Source organism: Chaetodon auriga, chromosome 1 (genome assembly GCF_051107435.1).
Source record: "Chaetodon auriga isolate fChaAug3 chromosome 1, fChaAug3.hap1, whole genome shotgun sequence".
Lineage (NCBI taxonomy): Eukaryota > Metazoa > Chordata > Actinopteri > Chaetodontiformes > Chaetodontidae > Chaetodon > Chaetodon auriga.
Genome location: NC_135074.1, coordinates 31814316 through 31832377, shown reverse-complemented (window position 1 = coordinate 31832377; position 18062 = coordinate 31814316). Strand labels below are relative to the sequence as shown.

The 18062-nt window shown below is 47.8% G+C and overlaps 1 protein-coding gene across 1 annotated transcript in view; it reads left to right on the top strand.

Moving 5' to 3' along the window:
* LOC143323576 (SH3 and multiple ankyrin repeat domains protein 2-like) overlaps positions 1-18062 on the top strand; it is a 166171-nt gene that overhangs the window by 125288 nt on the left and 22821 nt on the right. Inside the window, exon 18 of the mRNA XM_076735501.1 lies at positions 16836-16971. Within this exon, the coding sequence (XP_076591616.1) occupies positions 16836-16971 (136 nt within the window). The remainder of the gene's footprint in view (positions 1-16835; positions 16972-18062) is intronic.

Below are 18062 nucleotides of genomic sequence, written 5' to 3'. Positions count from 1 at the left end.
GCCTGGTCCTCGATGGTCAGGGAAGTGAGGGATCCCGAGGGTTTGCAGTGATTTAATGTTGGCTTCGGTTTCTGGTTTCAGCCGTTGTTGTTGGATTGCACGTTGGTTTTCTGTGTTGTTAAGCTGATTCTGATGTTGCGTCGAGTCGTTCAGGATAACGGTGTCAGCTGTAACATAACACGTACAGCAGCTGTAACTTCCCATGTCTGAACGATAATTCTTCTACAAATATTTGTGTCCTCTTGTGTTTGAATCCAAATGTCTGCATCCATGAGCAAAGTGTGCACTGTACGCGCTGAGTTCAGGGGATCTTCTTAAGCCTTATTTTTAGCACTTTTATGTGAACCAGATTTTGTCATAATGCTAAAGTGCATTTGAACAAGACCTTTTACTTTAAGCCGTTTCAGCAACCCTTTACTGTGAAATTGCCAGTTTGCATGCAATTAAAGCGACAGCCGACTCCTGCCACTTCTGATATGGACGGTGACTCGTGGATGGAGGAAAACATTTTCTGCACATCATTATGGGATGGATAGTGTCCAGAGGGACTCTTGAGGCCTGTGTTCAGTGCTGCCAAGGCTGGCCTGCATGGACAAGCTTAACATGAACAACTGACTCCACAAATCAGCTTTGTGTGGAGCTTTCTGGAGTTAATGCATGTTGTCCTTGATGTGGTTCATTAAGCAGTGGAGCATGTTTCAAACTCATCAGACCATCACATGAAGAGGATGTTAGCTCGGTGAAGTTCCTAAAAGCCACAGTTTTTCAGCTCTCGCTGTTCATTTAGCAGGCCAGTGATGGACGTGCTGAAAAGACAGGCTTGGAAAATAGATCACAGTCATATTTAGAATATCGTCTCCATCTGTAATGTTCTGTATTTTATTTGGGTCATTAGCTTCATGATGCTAACTAGGTGGCAAATTACTTCCTCAGCTAATTTTACAAAGCAACCAGCACCAGATCCATGCTGCAAAGCTAGGTTACAGCTAGCTGGCTAGCCTAAGCTTAGCTTAGGTTACAGTTAGCATGTTGGCAACCCCTGCCTTGCATCGCTCTCGGCTGGAAAACAGTCGTTATTTTCACACCTTTGCTCATTTGTTGTTGGCTAAAATCATCATTCCTTGTCAGAATACATAAGCTACTATCATGGGTCATGTTAGCTGGTGATGTAATTTGGCAAACTAGCCAACAATGTTAGTGAACATACAAGCTAAGGTTAGCCAGGTAGCTGTCACTTAGCTACATGGATCTCGCATTTGTTGCTTCGTAATGTTAGCTGATGAAATAATGTGCAGATGTGAAGCTAGCCAGTTTACCAGCCAGATCAGCCTGGAGTCTGTTGAATTAGTTGACATTATCTACTCAAGACAGTATCTTGCTACGTTAGCTAGCAAGCAGTTTGTCCGCCTTAGTAAAAAAGCTAATGTTAGCTAACATTAGCCAGCTGAAACCACTATCACAATACATATAATATGCTTTGCAGTAATGTCAACTTTGAATTTGGACTGCTGGTCGATTGTTGACGTTAGCAGACTCCATCTCTAAGCAAACGTTGTACATTGTTGGTGCTTGCCAAGTTTCAGGAATGTACACTGATGTCACTTCCTTTTTGATTGTCCCAGAAAAACCTTCCAGAGTCCTTTAGATAGAAATCAGTCCACAAGTTTTTGAAGGCAGCAGAGAAAGTGAAGTTATGTTTCAGTCCATTCACACGTCGGCAGTACAAAGTGATTAGTACATGTGTGTTGTTTCACAGTACACAGTGTTCCTTCAAAGGTATGACTGATGCAAAGGGATTTGATATTGTAGTATGTCTGTATTTGACTGGCTAATTTGTTCTTCCACACTCAAAACTGTCACCTCTACTTCCAATAAAAGACGTCATATCAGTGGCAGAAACTGCAGGAGAATGGTGGAGGATGAGAAGAGGAGTTTAAAAGGAGAAATCTGTGTTTATCTTTGCCAATGCCGCGCTGCCGTGTCTGAAACTAATATCACTATCCATGTGCGTGAGATCTCCTTTGGTCTAATACCGCTGATGAATTGGATTTGATAGTGTTTGAGTTGAAGAGGTACAGTGTTGTTTAATGAAGTGGTTTTACTTTTCATCTGTTAACTCACTTGTTCAGTTGATTAACTTCATTTCAGCACCAGGAGCTGCTCGTAGTGTGGCCAATAAACAGCCAGCCAGCTTCAGTTTGCTCTCCACGCCAGGGTATTGATCATTAGGTTGTAATTTATGTGAATTCCACTTGGATTTAAAACATCTGGTGTAAAAGTCAGATTTTCCAGTAGGCATCATCTGTGGCCACATCATTGTGTTGGGAAGCATGGTTTCTGTTCTGTCGAGGTTGTGCAGGGAGACAAGTTCGTTAATCGAGCCCATAATGACTTTGTGTCACAGAGACTTATTGTTCATCTATGAATTCAGGGTTACTTGTAGTTGTAACGTAAGGAAAAGGACTCTTCGTCATTCCTGTCTACGAGCAACAGGGTGAGACGTGTTTGCTTCAGGTCATGAACTGACCTCTTTGACTTCACACTGACCTCTCAGTCAGGAAATATGTTTTATGTTTTCAGTCCAGTTTGTTTGTTTGTTTGTTAGTTTGTCACATGGTTGTGGAAAAATGACTGGTCTTCATGAAGCTTCCTGTAGCTTGAACCAAGGAAGAGCCCATAAAAAGTTCAAACTTTACGCTTCACAAGAACAAGCGACGATGACGGAGGAGTGGACTGTTGGCCTTGGTGGAGGTCTGCGCTCTCTGAGTGCTCCTCTAGTTAATGTTCTTTTATTATGAATGGATTGTGAAATAATGCAAATGACAGAGGAGGAGGATGCTGCTGAGCTGAGCCTGAGAACATCACAGTGTACAACACTGTATGACATACAACTCAGAAAAGACCCAGAACGAATCCCAATCAGTGACGAACCCTCAGAACGACTGAGCCTTTCATACCCAATCATGATACTCTCACCTGTTACCAATGAGCCTGTTCACCTGTGGGATGAGCGGCTGTAACACTTGATCTCGTGGGGTCTCTTACCCTCCAGATGCCTCCGTGTTAAAGACCTGTTTTTGTCTGAATGGCCTGGACTCAGTAGTATTTGCTCATGTCGGCCTCTCGCTGAAATGCTTCCCAGTCATTACGCATCGCTCAAGCACTGGTAGAAGTGTCATGTGCTGGATGTGATTGTGGGGATTTCTTTCACTGTTGGACCCTCACATATCAGAAAACACATCACAGCTGCTGAGAGAACGGATCGAGGGGAAAAGCATGTTGTCTATTTCGAGCTCACAGCACTCTTTTGCTGCTCCTCTGCGACTCCATAACGACCGTGTGTCTGTGAGCAGCGCTGCAGCGGGAATGGGTTTATTTTGTGTTTCTGCTAAATGGAGCATCAAATGAGGAGAGCAAACTGTATCTGTGTCTGCAGCTCAGCCTCAGCATCTCTCGCTCCTTATCTTTCATTTGTTTTATCTCAGTTTCCTGTTGACCCCTTTAATCATCTCCTCCGTCTGCTTCCGTCTGAAGTCGAGGCTGCAGATGCATCGCAGAGCCAACGTGTTTACAGAATGCATCGAGGGGCTTGAAGGTGTTTGACACATTCACAGCTGCACAGCCGCTAGCTGCTGCAGCTAGCCCTCCACAGCTCAGCTTCTGTAATGAGCGGCAGAATATCTGTTTCTTCTGATCGCCGTGCTTTTTATTTTGACCTCGTTCTGCAGCTTCACTCAAAATATTTATCGAGCGCTCCTCTCGAACGGTGACCTTAAAGGATGGCCGTGGCTGTGTTTGAGTTGGACCATCCTGGAGGTGCAGCTCAGCAGCATTCGTTGGCATTTCTCCACCCGACAACACAGCAGAGCTCTCCTTTAAGGTGTCAATCATCACCTCCCTGCTCCTGAGCTCCTGCTGTTACAATGCAGGGAGAGATGCACAGATATGATGGAGGACAGAGAAACAGACACAGCTCTCGTTTGGCAAACAGCACTTCCTGTTTCAGTCCAGCCTCATTTTGAAGTGGCACACCTGTCTCACCTGTCTCACCTGTCTCACCTGTCTCACCTGTCGCTGACTCCTAATGGACTGTTTCCAGTGATGTGATGCCCTGTTGGACTCGTGATGACTCTTTGATATTTACGTACACAAGAAATGTAAAAGAAAAATGTGCTGGAGAGACAGAAAAACTGTGTTAATCCTAAATAATCAAAGACAGAGAATCAGTTCATATCAAACAGTTAACTTTGTGACTGGGAGTCTCTTTAAGATGTTTTTTAAAAGTTGAACAAAATGATGAATTGTCTTCAGTGTAAAGTCTTTTTAACAGAGAAAAACAAACCGGACTCTGTGACCGAGCCAATGATCCAGAGGGAAAGATTCTAAAAACAAAACAAAAAATACAAAGTGAGCGTCTGTTGGTTGGTGCAGGTGTTTCCTCCGTCCTGTCGTGGTTATCCTGGTGATGGGTTAGCCTGTTAGCCGTGGCGTATCGTCTCTTTACGGTCCCACCAGGTGAGCTGCAGTGTTCAGCTGCCAGTCAGAGTCCTGTTTGCTGACAGGTGAAGGCTCCATCTCCACGCGTCCATCACGTGTTTGGATGATGGATCTCCTTCCACACAGAGCGCCGTCACTCCTCCTGAGGCCTCCTTTCTTATCTTCTAAAGGCATTGTACTGCGTGGAGCGTCCTCACAGAAGGTGATTTTCAGATCATGGCTTGAAGGGCGGGAACGGAGACGACGAGGCAGACGGATGATAAATGGACGGTTGTGTATTAACTTTTATCATCCTGCCGTATATTTCAAAGTACCTGGTCAACATTATAGTAAAGGTGTGTGTGTGTGTGTGTGTGTGTGTGTGTGTGTGTGTGTGTGTGTGTTTGAACATCTGTTTTTGTGTCCACAGAGCAAACATGTGCCCCGTTTCCTTCCTCCTGTACATTAGCAGAACATTTCCATTTGCATGCATGATTTAGAGCTTGGCTGAGCATCAATCTTTCATCGCCTCGTACAGCTTGGCATGAGGACGCACGCATGCATCGCGTGCGCTCATACACGAGCACTCAAATCATTTGCCTAAATGTGTTTAAGTGGGCGCTCTCACCATCCCATCGATAACCGCCGTGCTTCAGCAGCCCGTGCTTCGTATCAGCGCTGCTCGTCGTCTCTGAGTGAGTGAGACGGGTCGATGGGACGAGGCCTCTGCCGCGGCGTGTGACCAAGGAGGAGACGACTCGTTAGTGACATCCTCATCACCTGTTTGAGGTCAGAAACCTCAAGGTCGGAGGTGTTTGTGATGACGCAGACTCGCTCCTCTCACGGAGCTCCCCGCGGCCGCAGTAGGTGGTCGGTCATCGTAATTGCGTGATGTCCTTCAGGATTGTCTCATCGCTGCTGATTAAGCCGAAGGCCGAGTTCATCGCGGGACACGGTGGCTCATTTCTCGGCTCCCTGTTCCACATCACCCCATGCAAAGCCTTCGTGCTGCTTTCAGCGTTCAGGACGTTATTGATTTGATTGAATTGGTTTCTGCAGGCGTGAATCAGCCTTCAGTGAATCTGTCTTCTGTCTCTGTTTCCACTCGTCTGTCCACAGTACAGGATGTCCTCATTTAACCTGACAAAGTTTATTTACAGCTTAAACTGCCAAAACTGCCCAAACCTGCTGATTTGTTGTCGGATTTGAATGAGATTTAAATTCTAAAAACTCCAGTTGATTTTTGACAGATGCAGCTAAAGAGGCTCACCTCTTCTTGTCTTTAAAACAGTTTTGATGTTTGTTTCTCATTTGTTCGACTGCTTCCTCGCTCTTCAGCAGTTTCTTTGATTATATCTGATGAGGAGGAGTGTGTGCAGCTGTTGCACGCTGCCTCTCAAACCATCTGAGGATTACAAAGAAGAAATGAAATGAGGCCCCAAACGGACAATCGACAGCCATGTTTGCTGTCAGTCAGTCAGCACGCTGGTGAAATTGGTGTTTCTCTTTGGTTGAACATTTTCAGTATCTTCACCTCCACCAACAGCACGAAGCGTCCCAGAGATCCTCCATCAGCCTGAACACTCCTGCTGATCCAGTGTTCAGGCTTTCCTCCTGCTGCCCTCAGTCGTTTCAAAAAGGCTAAATTACCTGTTGAAAAGGTTAGATCCATTACACAGCGTGAAGTAATATTTCCTCTGCTTCATCCTCTTTGTCTGGAAATGTGAGAGAAGCATTTTAGACTTTGACCAAAATAATAATAATGGAGCCTGACGGAGGCTGACTTTTCAGGCCGACGTTTGAGAGATGAAAAGAGTCAAAAACGATCAGCTGGTCACATTAAAACATAACAAACACAAGAAATCTGCTGATCAGCACATTTTAAATCCAACTTTCTACATTTCTGCTCTTCAGTTTCTTCTCAGTCGACACGTCTGAAGGTGCAGCTGATCGTTAATCACTGATCAATCTGTGCATTAGTCAATTCATTTCTTGGTCTTGAAAGCATCAGTGGTGCCTTCATAGTCCTTTTTTTTTGTTGGACCGGTTGTTTAAAAAGCAAACATATTCAGTGAAAGTGCCAAAGAAAAGCAGCGAATCCTCACAGTTTAGAGGCTGGAAGCATCGAATGTTTGACACTTCAGCCATCCATTAATATTTCAGCTCTTTATGTGTGATTACATCTGATAACATCCGGCTTTCTGCAGCGTCTTATCAAAATTAAAGCCAGTGTTGAAGTTGTTTGTTAAATTCCTCTTTGAATCTGAGCTGCTGATTCACCAGCTGATCAGCTTCAGTTATTGATCTGATATGAATGAAAGTTGAACTTCATTCGGCCGAAACTTTCAGCTTTATGGTTAATTATTCACGGCCGATATGATCTGAGGCCGCCGACGTTTGACATCCTGCGAAAGCAACAGTCGCCTGCTGGAGATGAAAAACCTGCTGCGACCTAAATGTTCTGCACGAAGCTGAGAGAACAAAGAGAGACAAAAGCCTCAGTGAGAGATTTGTTGGTGTCTGAGCTTCAGTGATTAAACTGAAACCGGATCCAAAACGAATTATCAGCCATGTTGATGAATCCATCTGGCTCCATCATTGACCATTCCATGAACTCCTGCAGAGAGATGCCCCCCGACTGCTCTCCCAAAGTGAGAAATACTGCTCTCCTCAAATTTCCGCCCAGCTCCCTGTTGGTGTTTGAGTCTCAGCCGTGAACGACGCTGAGCTCCGCAGCGTCGACGGAGACCGGAGGAGGTGTGGAGCTGAGCGGAGCTGCGAGGAGCAGTAACACTCTGAAGGAGAGCGGTGCTGCTAACTCCACACAACATGCATATGTTAGCATCCTGTGTGTGTCTTCTGTCTGTGTGCCTGTGCATGCAAGAGAGTGAGAGTGTGTGTGTGTGTGTGTGTGTGTGTGTGTGTGTGTGTGTGTGTGTGCTCAGTGTGTGTGCAGTGGAGGTAGATGGAGTAAAGCACTTACTTTCTTATATAACACACAACTTTGGCCAAGAAAGGATGTGTGACCAGTGTAACATGCAAATGCATCTGCCTCCCTGTGCCCCCAGGTGTGTGTGTGTGTGTGTGTGTGTGTGTGTGTGTGTGTGTGTGTGTGTGTGTGTGACTGTGTGTGTGTGTGTGTGTGTGTGTGTGTGTGTGTGTGTGTGTGTGTGTGTGTGTGTTGTCCTTCTGTCAGATCTCTGCCTCCCTGCATCTCTCTGAGGGCTGCAGCACAGCACACAACTGTCAGCTGTGCAGTGAACTAGCACAGGCAGTCCTCACCATTTCTTTCTCCAAACAGTCTGGGGGGGGGGGGGGGGGGCACATCCACAGTCTCATATCTTTGGTTTCTGGAATAAAAGCTTGTGTGTTTAGGCCAGATATGATATTTCCTCCTGATAATATGAGAAGCATAAGACGTAGACGCACAGACGTCAGTCCTCAGCGGTGTGTTCGGTGTATTAGCGCTGGAAATTCTAATCTTAGGGATGTTTTGATGACCAGAAATGTCATAAAAATGAAGATGCAATGCAAATTATGAGCCGAAATGCAAAATATTTCTGCAGGACTTTCTATGCACATGCATGCATTTAAAGTCTTCGCGGCTGAAGCGGACTTCCATCCTCTGACATCTAACATCTGCATTTTGAAAACGTTTTTATATGTGATATTTAACTCTGGGGCCTAAAATGATCCGTACGACAGTGAAAGGTACCTGCGCTCTATTCAAAAGCCATTTTCCTCGTAGATTTGGCCAAAAATATGCAAAAATGTGTCTTTTGAAATGTCACTTTGTGTGTGCGCTCGCTGTCTGTCATCCTGCAGGCAGAAAGCCTTCGAATGCAGTTAAATATAGAAGAGAAAAGCTGCTGTTTGAGATCAGGGACACCAGCAGACTGTCAAACGTCTGGTTTCCCACTTTGCGTTTGTTGCTGTCTGACCTCATTTTCAGATTTGGATTCCAGGTTGCATCATTTTTTGTATTTTTTGTGGACAGAATTATCTGACTCGAGAGGAGTAATCGTAAACCTGCTGAAAATAAAAACATGGCACCTCGGTGCGGTGCTGGCATCGGGTCGTCTCCGAGCTCCTGATGGGATTACAGGCATTACTGCCCTTGACCCAGTTACGCCTGACCGGGGAGCCGGTTTGGCGGGCGGCGGCGTGGCTGACCGGAGGGTTAGAAGGCCAACAGAGGCAGGTTGTTGGCTTATTAAAGAAGCACTGCGCTGCTTTTAGCTCCCCTGTTGATTTTCAGCCAAACTGACGTTTTACTCCGAGTACACGAACAAATGTTTAAAATGTCTCCTCCTCTAATCATTGGTGTGTGTGTGCTCATGAGAATACTACATTATTAACCACAGATGTCGGCTCATTCTTGTATTATAAAGTGATGGTACTCCTGTCTGAGAGGAGAGATGTGCAGCATGAAAGCAGCTCTCGTTCCCTCGAATCAGACCTCAGAAGACCTCGTGCACTCCAGAATGTTTTTTGAGGGAAAGGACTGGAAACATTCGACATCTTTGTCCTTGGATGCAGAATCCCACGAAAAGACGAAACAACGTTGTGCGTGTGTCTCCAAAGCCTGATGTATGTGACTCTGAGCTCTGCTGATGAGCTGCACTGCTGCTCTGGCTGACATGTTCCTTCATCACCGTCAACACACACACGCTGTAGTTTGTCCTGACTCAGTCCCACACACACCGCCCTGCCGGCGCCACATCCACCGCTGAAAATAGTCCTCAACAAATTCATTATTTACTGCTGCTTTGGCTCTGTTTGCTCAAACCTGCAGCCCCCAGCTGTTTGTGAAAACAGCTGGATCTGGAATGATTCAGCCTCAGGATGCAGTTGGCAGCAGACTCTGGACCGGCCGCACCCCACACGTTCATCATTCAGGAGGCGGTGCAGATGTTTGACTCAAGGTCGCTCTGAGGTCACGCCGCCGACTGCGACCCAACGTCTCCTTCTGCAAACTGAAGCAGCTGCGTTATGAGCCGCTCAGAGTTTCCAGTCATCCTGAGACTTTGCGGCGTATAGACAGAAGTTGGCCTGCAGCTATTACATTTCCTGTTTTCAGAGTTTCAGTGAAACCCCACCAGAGGAAGTGTCTCGGTAAATATGATATAATGCTGTGGGAGTGATGAAGTAGACTTAAAATCACATTGAGGAAACAGAGAAGAAAGTGTTCGGAGCTTCCCGTCGGCCCAGCGCAGCTTCGACAGATGGCTCGTGTGTCTTTGTGTGTGTAGTTCGTATGTGTGTGTTTGCTTTACGTGTGCTCTTTTGAGCAGGTGTGTGATTCTGAAGGGTCACCTGCAGCGGTGTGCTCCCCTCACCGCACAGCTTCAGCTTCAGCTGCAGCGTTTGACACCAAACAGCCAAAGACCAACAAGCAGTGAGAAATATTTGAGCTTCCCGACGAGTTTCTGTCACCCGAGTTCAGTCCGTCAGGATCAGCTTATTTTTTATTGTTTATCAGCAAAACCCAAAATGATCTGCGCGTGTGGGCTGATGGAGCCCCTCATCGGGCAGCAGCTCAGGACCCTCCAGCCTCCTCTGGCCGTAGATGTCCGTTCACTTGTTTTATAAGCTGATGCTGCTCCTGTCTGAGGGGAGACGATGTGCGACATGACAGAAGGTTTCTCTCCCTCTATGAGCTGCACATCAGACCTCATCAGACTGGAAAACTTGGTGCCAGTTCAGACTTTCTGTGTGTTTAAAGCTGCACTTCACTGTTTTCATATGAACAATGGGTGAAGTGACTCCATGTTCAGGTGAAAGGTGTCGCTGATGATGACAAACCCACAGAGAATCATCACCTGACGTCTCGTCTGCCTCACCTGCTGTTCGCCACCTGCCCAGCACCAAACTACACACAGCGTTAGCCACCAGCAGCTAAAGAAACAGGCATTTCTCAGGAGCCGGTGGAAAGTAAATATTGTGCTTATATTCATCAGGTGGCCAGAAACTGGCCTCTAAACGAATGCTGATGCTGCTCTGCGCCTGCTGGATGTGTCAATAGGCGACTGTTTGCGCACACGTTCGCCGTTTTAACTGCGATAACATGTCAGTGTTGTGTTTACAGCTTCCTCCGCTGCCTCCAAATGGCAAAAAATCAATTATTGACAATTTCTGAAATGTCAGAAAGAGAAAATCAGTGGGTGTCTCCACCAGCTACCTTTACATGAATATATCAGCTTATCCTCCACACACGGTCATGTGACATGCCTGAGGGGCGGGGGGGGGCGGGGGGGGGTGAAGAAAAGTCTCCATCATCATCATCATCATCATCATCAGTTCCCCTCAGCTATTCACTCACTTTAACACTTTAACACTGATCGATACCCCTCAGTGAAAGTCAGGACTCTCACATGCAGCTGTGCGTACACACACACACACACACACACACACACAACACACACGCACACACGCTGACATCACATGATGCTCAGTCTTAAAATAACAGACTGGAAGCGTCGTTTCCTATAAATAATTTATTTACAGTGCACAAAGAGCAGCACGCCTGAGCTCAGGGAGATGCTCTTTCTCCTTAAAACCAGCACGACACCGCCCGCCGTCCAATCACGGCCTGAGACCCAAACCTTTCAAGATGGCTGCCGCGGGAGAATCAGGAAACAGGATGAGATTTAGGCGAAGCAGCCCATTGACAAAAAACAAGAGCTCAGTGTCAAATGAAGTCCCTGTTTAATGATGAGTGGTATGATCCACCCCCCCTCCCCACCCCCACCCCCGGTATCACACGGCAACTGTCGCTTAGCAACCGGGAACATGTTGTGTCTTCCCGTGTACACGGCGATGATGCAGCTTTTAAGAGCAAAGCTCAGCAGAGACTCTGGAGACAGACCGTCTGAGGGACGGAGGACAGAGGGAGGGGACGAGGCTGGTGGGGGGGGCCGGCAGGGTGGAGGTGACGGGGCTGAACCAGGAACAGCTGAGTTCAGAGGTGTAGCTCACCCTGATTCCTCTCAGGTGTTTAGAGGAGCTGTGTTAGCTTGATAGCCGATGAGCAGCAAGTTACAGTTGATCCCAGGTGCTAGCATCCACCCAAAGCTAACGCTAGCTCTTCAGGAGCTACCCAAGATGCTTCAGTGCTAATTCAACAACAAACTGTCGGTTGATCTGTAGCCTGTGCTAAGGCCTGCTGCGTCAGGCTGAGCGGGCGCGAGCTCAGGGTGCGATGCAGGCGTGGCTCTCTTCCCGCCGCCGCTCCGTCGACTGTTTGGATGTGTGCCAGTGGGACAGAGTGGCGGTTGACGCCGCGAACCGTCCATTAGCGTCCTCCTCTGCACTGCGTGAGAAGCTTATGTGTTTCTGAAAGGCCATTGGCTGACAGCTCCGTCTCGTGACTCCTGTTTGGTGGCCTGGACTCAGCCAGCAGATTCAACGGTTCAGATGTGACCTCGGGCTGCAAGTCCGGCATCCTGTGTGTGTGTGTGTGTGTGTGCGTGTGTGTGTGTGTGTGTGTGTGTGTGTGTACTGTGTGTGTGTGTGTGTGTGTGTGTGTGCCCTAACATGTGCTCTCATCGTCAGTTTGATATTCAGCCACATGATTCATCAGAGTCAAGACTCTGAGTCATCAGAATAGAACTCTTGTCTCCATCTTCTCGTCCTCCCTCCTCACTCCATCTCAGTCCTTTACTTTATTCTTCTTTATGTTTTCCTGACTCTCTCTCTCTCATACACACACACACACACACACACACACACACACACACACACACACACGGCTTCTGTCTGTATATTTCTGTATTTAATGAGCCTGCTTTGATGTACTCCGGCTTCCTACGAGGGGAAAACACACACAGGATTCAGAGAGCTCTCGCCCAGCCCCCAGCCTTCCATGCAGATCAGCTCCATGTTTCAGATGCTGATGGATGCTGCTGCCTTTTTGTGTGGGTGCAGGTATGCAGCCGTGCACAGGTGCATGCGGGCGCGCGTGTGGTTGCAGATTTGTTTCATCATTTCTTTTTTTACTTCACAAAGGAAGGAAGTACGTCATTTCGGTTCCTGTCAGGACACATCAGATGTTAGATTTTAGGATTTTTACACGTCGCGGCTGCATGTCGCCTTCAACGTTAGATGAGCGGGATGCTCTGATCCCATCCGCTGGATCAGGGTGATGTGACCTTTATAAGCGGATTGGGTGTCAGTGTGACCGATCAACATTAAATACAGTTTCCTCATCAGTTTCTTTGGAAAATTCAACATTTCTGCAGTCAGTTCATTCATTCACAGCCTCCAGCTCACCCTTCAGTGCCGCAGCAGTCCATGGCCTCACGCTGCCTCACATAAAGTCACCCCGCTAAGTTCCAGGCAGGAGGGAGAGCAGGCTTTGAGTTTGGGAGATTTGGTGTCTGATCGGTATCTGCTGATGTCCTGAGCGGATGTTTTGAGCTGATATCAGAGGAGAAAACACAGAAATGAGCCTGTTTCAAGGTGCTGTTACCTGATTTCACATGAAATGCTGCTGACGCTGGACCTTTGCACGCTTACTTTAATACAGAAATAGATGAAGTCTGAGCTAAAGTGTGGGATAATGTGGCTCAGTGGACACATCAGATGAAGAAGATCTCATGGAGCTGTGTAAGCCATCGTTCAGATGCCTCAGACAGCCTGAGTTCACCTGGACCAGGTGACAGATCAGATCGTGCTGGTCTGGATTATGGATCCGCTGCAGCTTCTCCTCCTCCTGCTTTTGTCCTTTTTTCTCACCTTTTCCATCGAAGTTTGTCTCTCTGAGTTCTTTGTCCTGAAGATTTGCATTGCTGACATTAACCTTGAGCACATTCATCCTTAATTTCACCTTCAAACTTCCAGGAGGTTGTTGTTTCAGCATCTGTGGGGTTCAGTCCCCTTCAGTCACATCACATCGGTTAAATCAACACATAGAGGAAGAGTTCATCAGCTGTGTGTCGTCGTTTTCCAACGTTTCCTCCTCCGTCCTCAAACCAAAGCCTGATAGAAACTCAGTCCGGACTGAGGAGAGGTCAGCTGACCTTAGTGGGCCTGTTAACCCCTCCCTCCTCTGACAGGCTGGATTAGCGGCGTGTCGCTTCAGCGCCGCCTGCGTAGGTCAGATTATAATTGATTAATCAGATTAGCGAGTGTCGGCGAAGGAGGAATATTTGCGTGCGATGAGACTGAGCGATGGGATGGACTCGGGCTGCCTGTGTTGGGCTAAATGGGCCGGATGATGCTTAATGCTGTGGAACTGCTCTAATGGTTATGATAATGATAATGGCTTTTGAATAGGCCCTTCTGCTCCATCTGACAGAGGCTTTTCCATGCGTTCCGTATCGGAGGCCTGGCTTCCTCGTGTGTTTTGCGTCTGTGTGTGTGTGTGTGTGTGTGTAAGTGTGTGTTGTATTGATTCAGCTGTTAATGTTCAGCCGTAAAGCTGCTGCATCGCTGCTCTTTGTCTTTCTTGTAGTTATTGTTTCAGGACCGTTTTGGCAGTTTATGGCCTTCAGGCTTCGTCTCTGTTTTTGCTTATTTCCAGCCAAACGATGCACTCACTCACTCACTCACTCACTCACTCACTCACTCGCTCGCTCGCTCACTCACTCACTCGCTCGCTCGCTCACTCACTCACTCACTCGCTCACTCACTCACTCACTCACTCGCTCGCTCACTCACTCGTATGTGTGTTCAATGGCTGCGTTCACACGAGCATCAATGACCGTGGAAGCTAATCAATATCACTAATCGCCTGCACGTAACTGATAGCCGCCGCATTGATTTGCTCCTTGGCAGCGGCGGCTCTCGGCCGCTAACAGACGCACTGAGCAGTAAAACTCAGCTGAATTATTTCTTTTTGATTTTAGTTCCACGTCATTAATGGTTACTCCACTCTCTCTGGTGATTGGTCGCTGAGACAGGAAGCAGTGTCTCTGCCTGAGCTCCAGGTCGACCTCCAGGTGTAGAGGGAGGCCTTTGGTGTCAGCTCAGTGTTGACTGACATGAAAAGCAGATTTTTGTGCTTCAGCCAACTAAAAGGTGGAAAAAATCTGAACGGGACAAAATCAAAATCAAAAAGAACTGAATTTACGAATGTGGTACTGAATTCAGTTTTGTGGAGCTGCTGAGTGAGCGGAGGGAAATGTTCCTCCCAGTCTGAGATCTGAACTTTACCCCGAAGATAAATATGCTCTCAGCTCTCTGTCCTCGTGTCCTGGTCCTGGTGAAACACGTCCCTCGTCCTCGTAAAGCCTCCAAAATCAGTCTTACACCAAATCCAAACAGGCTCTTTGCTCTGACTTTGGCAGAAGGAAATATTCATGAGTGTGTGTGTGTGTGTGTGTGTGTGTGTGTGTGTGTGTGTGTGTGTGTGTGTGTGTGTGTGCGTGTGTGTGTGTGTGCGTGCGCGTCCATCCTTCAAGCATAGTTACATAATAGGGTGGAAAGACAGAGCGGATTACATAAGGCTACCCTATATGTGAACCAGTGTCCTGCGTGTGTGTGTGTGTGTGTGTGTGTGTGTGTGTGTGTGTGTGTGTGTGTGTGAGAGAGATGGAGCACGACAGAGGGAACACGAGTTCACGTAAACAGCTGTTATAGCGTTTCTCTCTAATTACCAAAATGTCCGCCCTCGTGACGCCGCTGGGCTCTCGGCCTCCGTCGCCGCCGTCACTCCGCCGTCACTCCGCCGTCACTCCGCCGTCACTCCACCTCCATCGTCCTCTGCGTCTCCCTCGTCCACCTTTCTCCGCCATCCATCACGTCGCTGCTGGGCCGGGCTTGCTTTCATCCCCTCATCTGACCCCTCCTCCACTATTTGTCTGGAGGAAGAGAGGAGGGGTGGAGCAGAGCGGAGGAGATGAGAGGAGCGGTGCAGCAGGGCTCGTATTAAATCAGACCAGCAGTAACGAGATGAAAAACCACCCGTGTGGCGTGTGTGCGTGCGTGTGTTTGAGGGAGAGTGGAAGTGTGTGTGTAGCCCTCAGAGTACCAGCTACACTCGCACGTTCATATACAGTAGGAGCTGCACACGGCCTGCACACGCACACACACACACACACACACACACACACACACACACACACGTCGCCTTTAATTACGAGCTGATTCTCAGTGAATTTTCTGCTGCAGGATTTTTGGGGCCACAAAGCGACTCTCGAAGGCTGACTGTGAGGGCAGCGGCCGCAGCCCCTCTCCTGCCTGAAGATTGGCAGTCGGGCAGGAGGAAAGCGCTGACCCCCAGCCACCGCCATATGTATTAGCATATCCACGGTCAGTTCAGAACTTTCTCTGCGTCGTCCGTGAAGTCGACTGAAACATCTGCTGGATGAATCGAGCTGTTAAGACTGAGCCGTTGAAAGGTTTGCTGTGCGGGTTTTCCTAAAAATCAACACGTAACTCATCTTAAAGTCACGTCAGTCATCACGTATGACCGGCTGGAGGTGTGTGGAGGGTCTGTCTGCAGCCTCCACCTGCAGGCCTCACAGGGCCACCGGGGTACACCTCCCTCCGTCTGTGTCATGGCTGCAAGAAGAGCTGCAGGTTTGGGCGTGTTTGACCGAAGGCAGGCTGACGCGCGCACACACACACACACACACACACACACACACACACACACACACGCACACACACACACACACACACACACACACACACACTGAGGGGTGACACGCTGAATCCAGCAATGCACCACAAAGCACCTTCCCGCAGGGTCGAGCGTGTTGTTTGTGCTTCAGAACGTGAAACCATGAGATTCACTGCTTTGTTCTCCATAATGCAGCTCTGATGAGGCTTCTGTTCGTACCAGGAGACATTTCAGCCATTGTCGTGGGACAGGTGGGACAGGCGGGACAGGTGGGACAGGTGGGACAGGCGGGGTCAACCTGGGACAGCGAGCTGATGTGACGAGCTGGGAGCGCTTTAACGCCACTCTCACAGATTCGGTGATGTCCATAGACTGCACTCAGTGTGTTTGTGTTGCTGCATGATGTTCGTGCCTCCCTGACAAATGGTCGGCTCTTGGTCATCATTGGTCAGTCACTTTGATGAGCTGCCTACCTGGAAATAGCATCAGTCTCAGCATGAAGCCGCCACAGGCTCAGAGTGGCAGACAGGAGGTCTTTGAACGTCTCATCTGCTGCACGTCAGCGTGTATCTGGTGTTAGCACCACTTTGCCATGAAAGTTCAAGACAGTGTGTTTAACTTCTCAGGTGGTTTGTCGTTTGAACATTGATGAAGGTCTGTGTCATCGGACAGTTTTTGCATCTGCTGACACCAGTTTCACGTGTCAGGTCAACTGCCTCAGCTTTGAAACGTGACCATTTCTGGAATATCTGACAGCCATCAGTGACTCACCTGATGTGTGTGTTTACGGCAGGTGAACCAGGAGAACGTGGTGAAGGTGGGCCACAGGCAGGTGGTCAACATGATCCGCCAGGGAGGAAACCGGCTCCTGATCAAGGTGGTGACAGTGAGCCGGAATCTGGACCCCGAGGACACGGCGCGCAAAAAAGGTACGACGGCCCGTTTCCACAGAGCTGCACCGACGGAGGGAGGTGTTGTGTTCAGAGCGAGGGTCAGTTTAATACCTGGATCATAGTCTGAAACGAGCAGCTTCAGGTGTGGAGCAGCAGGGCCCAGCTGTGTCTGCGTGGATCTGCTGACTGTATTAAAGCACTGAAGACTGCAGCAAAGCAGCCTGCTGACTGATGAGGTGTTACATAATGACGTCCCTCAGAGGCAGCGAGGAACCCGACGTGCTCCACGTCCACAACGCCAACAGAACGAGCGCAGCAGCACGAGTTCACGCGCTGCAGACGGCTGCGTGAGGGGACCGAGCAGCTGGTTAGACGTTAGGTGATCAGGAGTAAACCAGCCGTCGCACTGACACTAAAGAGCAGGGACGGTTTGACTGGTGAACAGCGTCTGTGGTGAAACTCTGACGAACAGATTCTCAGCAGCAGAAACCATTTTTCAGTCATTTCCACCTGAAGTTTGTTTAACGTGAGTCTGCAGCGCAGGGCGTTCGTTGGTCAGCAGTTCATGTCTGAGAGGAAGATTCTGTCATTTCCTCTGACTCAAAGCTTAATTTATGATAACGCTGGTCGAGGACTCATCAATTACCGACCTCTGACCTCTGACCTCTGACCTTCAGAGTAACTATTAACTATGAATTCATATACAGTCATTTAAATTAAACTGAGGGAAGATGCCACTGACCATTTTTAGCAAACAAAAATAAGTGTACAGTTGTTGTTGTTATTATTATTATTATTATTATTATTAGTAGTAGTAGTAGTAGTAGTAGTAGTAGTAGTAGTAATAGTAGTAGTAGTATTACGGTACATAAAATTCTCCATTGAGAAACTGAGAAATCCTTCAAGTCCTTCAAGACAATAGTATTTTCTGCTCTTTCTGAGTGTATATATATATATTGATTTCATTTTGTGTCCTGTTTATTCTTGCTGTTTGTAACGACTTCGTTTTGCCAGCGTGGGATCGATAAAGTTTCATTTTACGTTACCTCATCCTAATATATAATTAGGATAATATAGAACTGTTATTACTGCATGTATTACTATATATTATTATTATTGTTAGCATT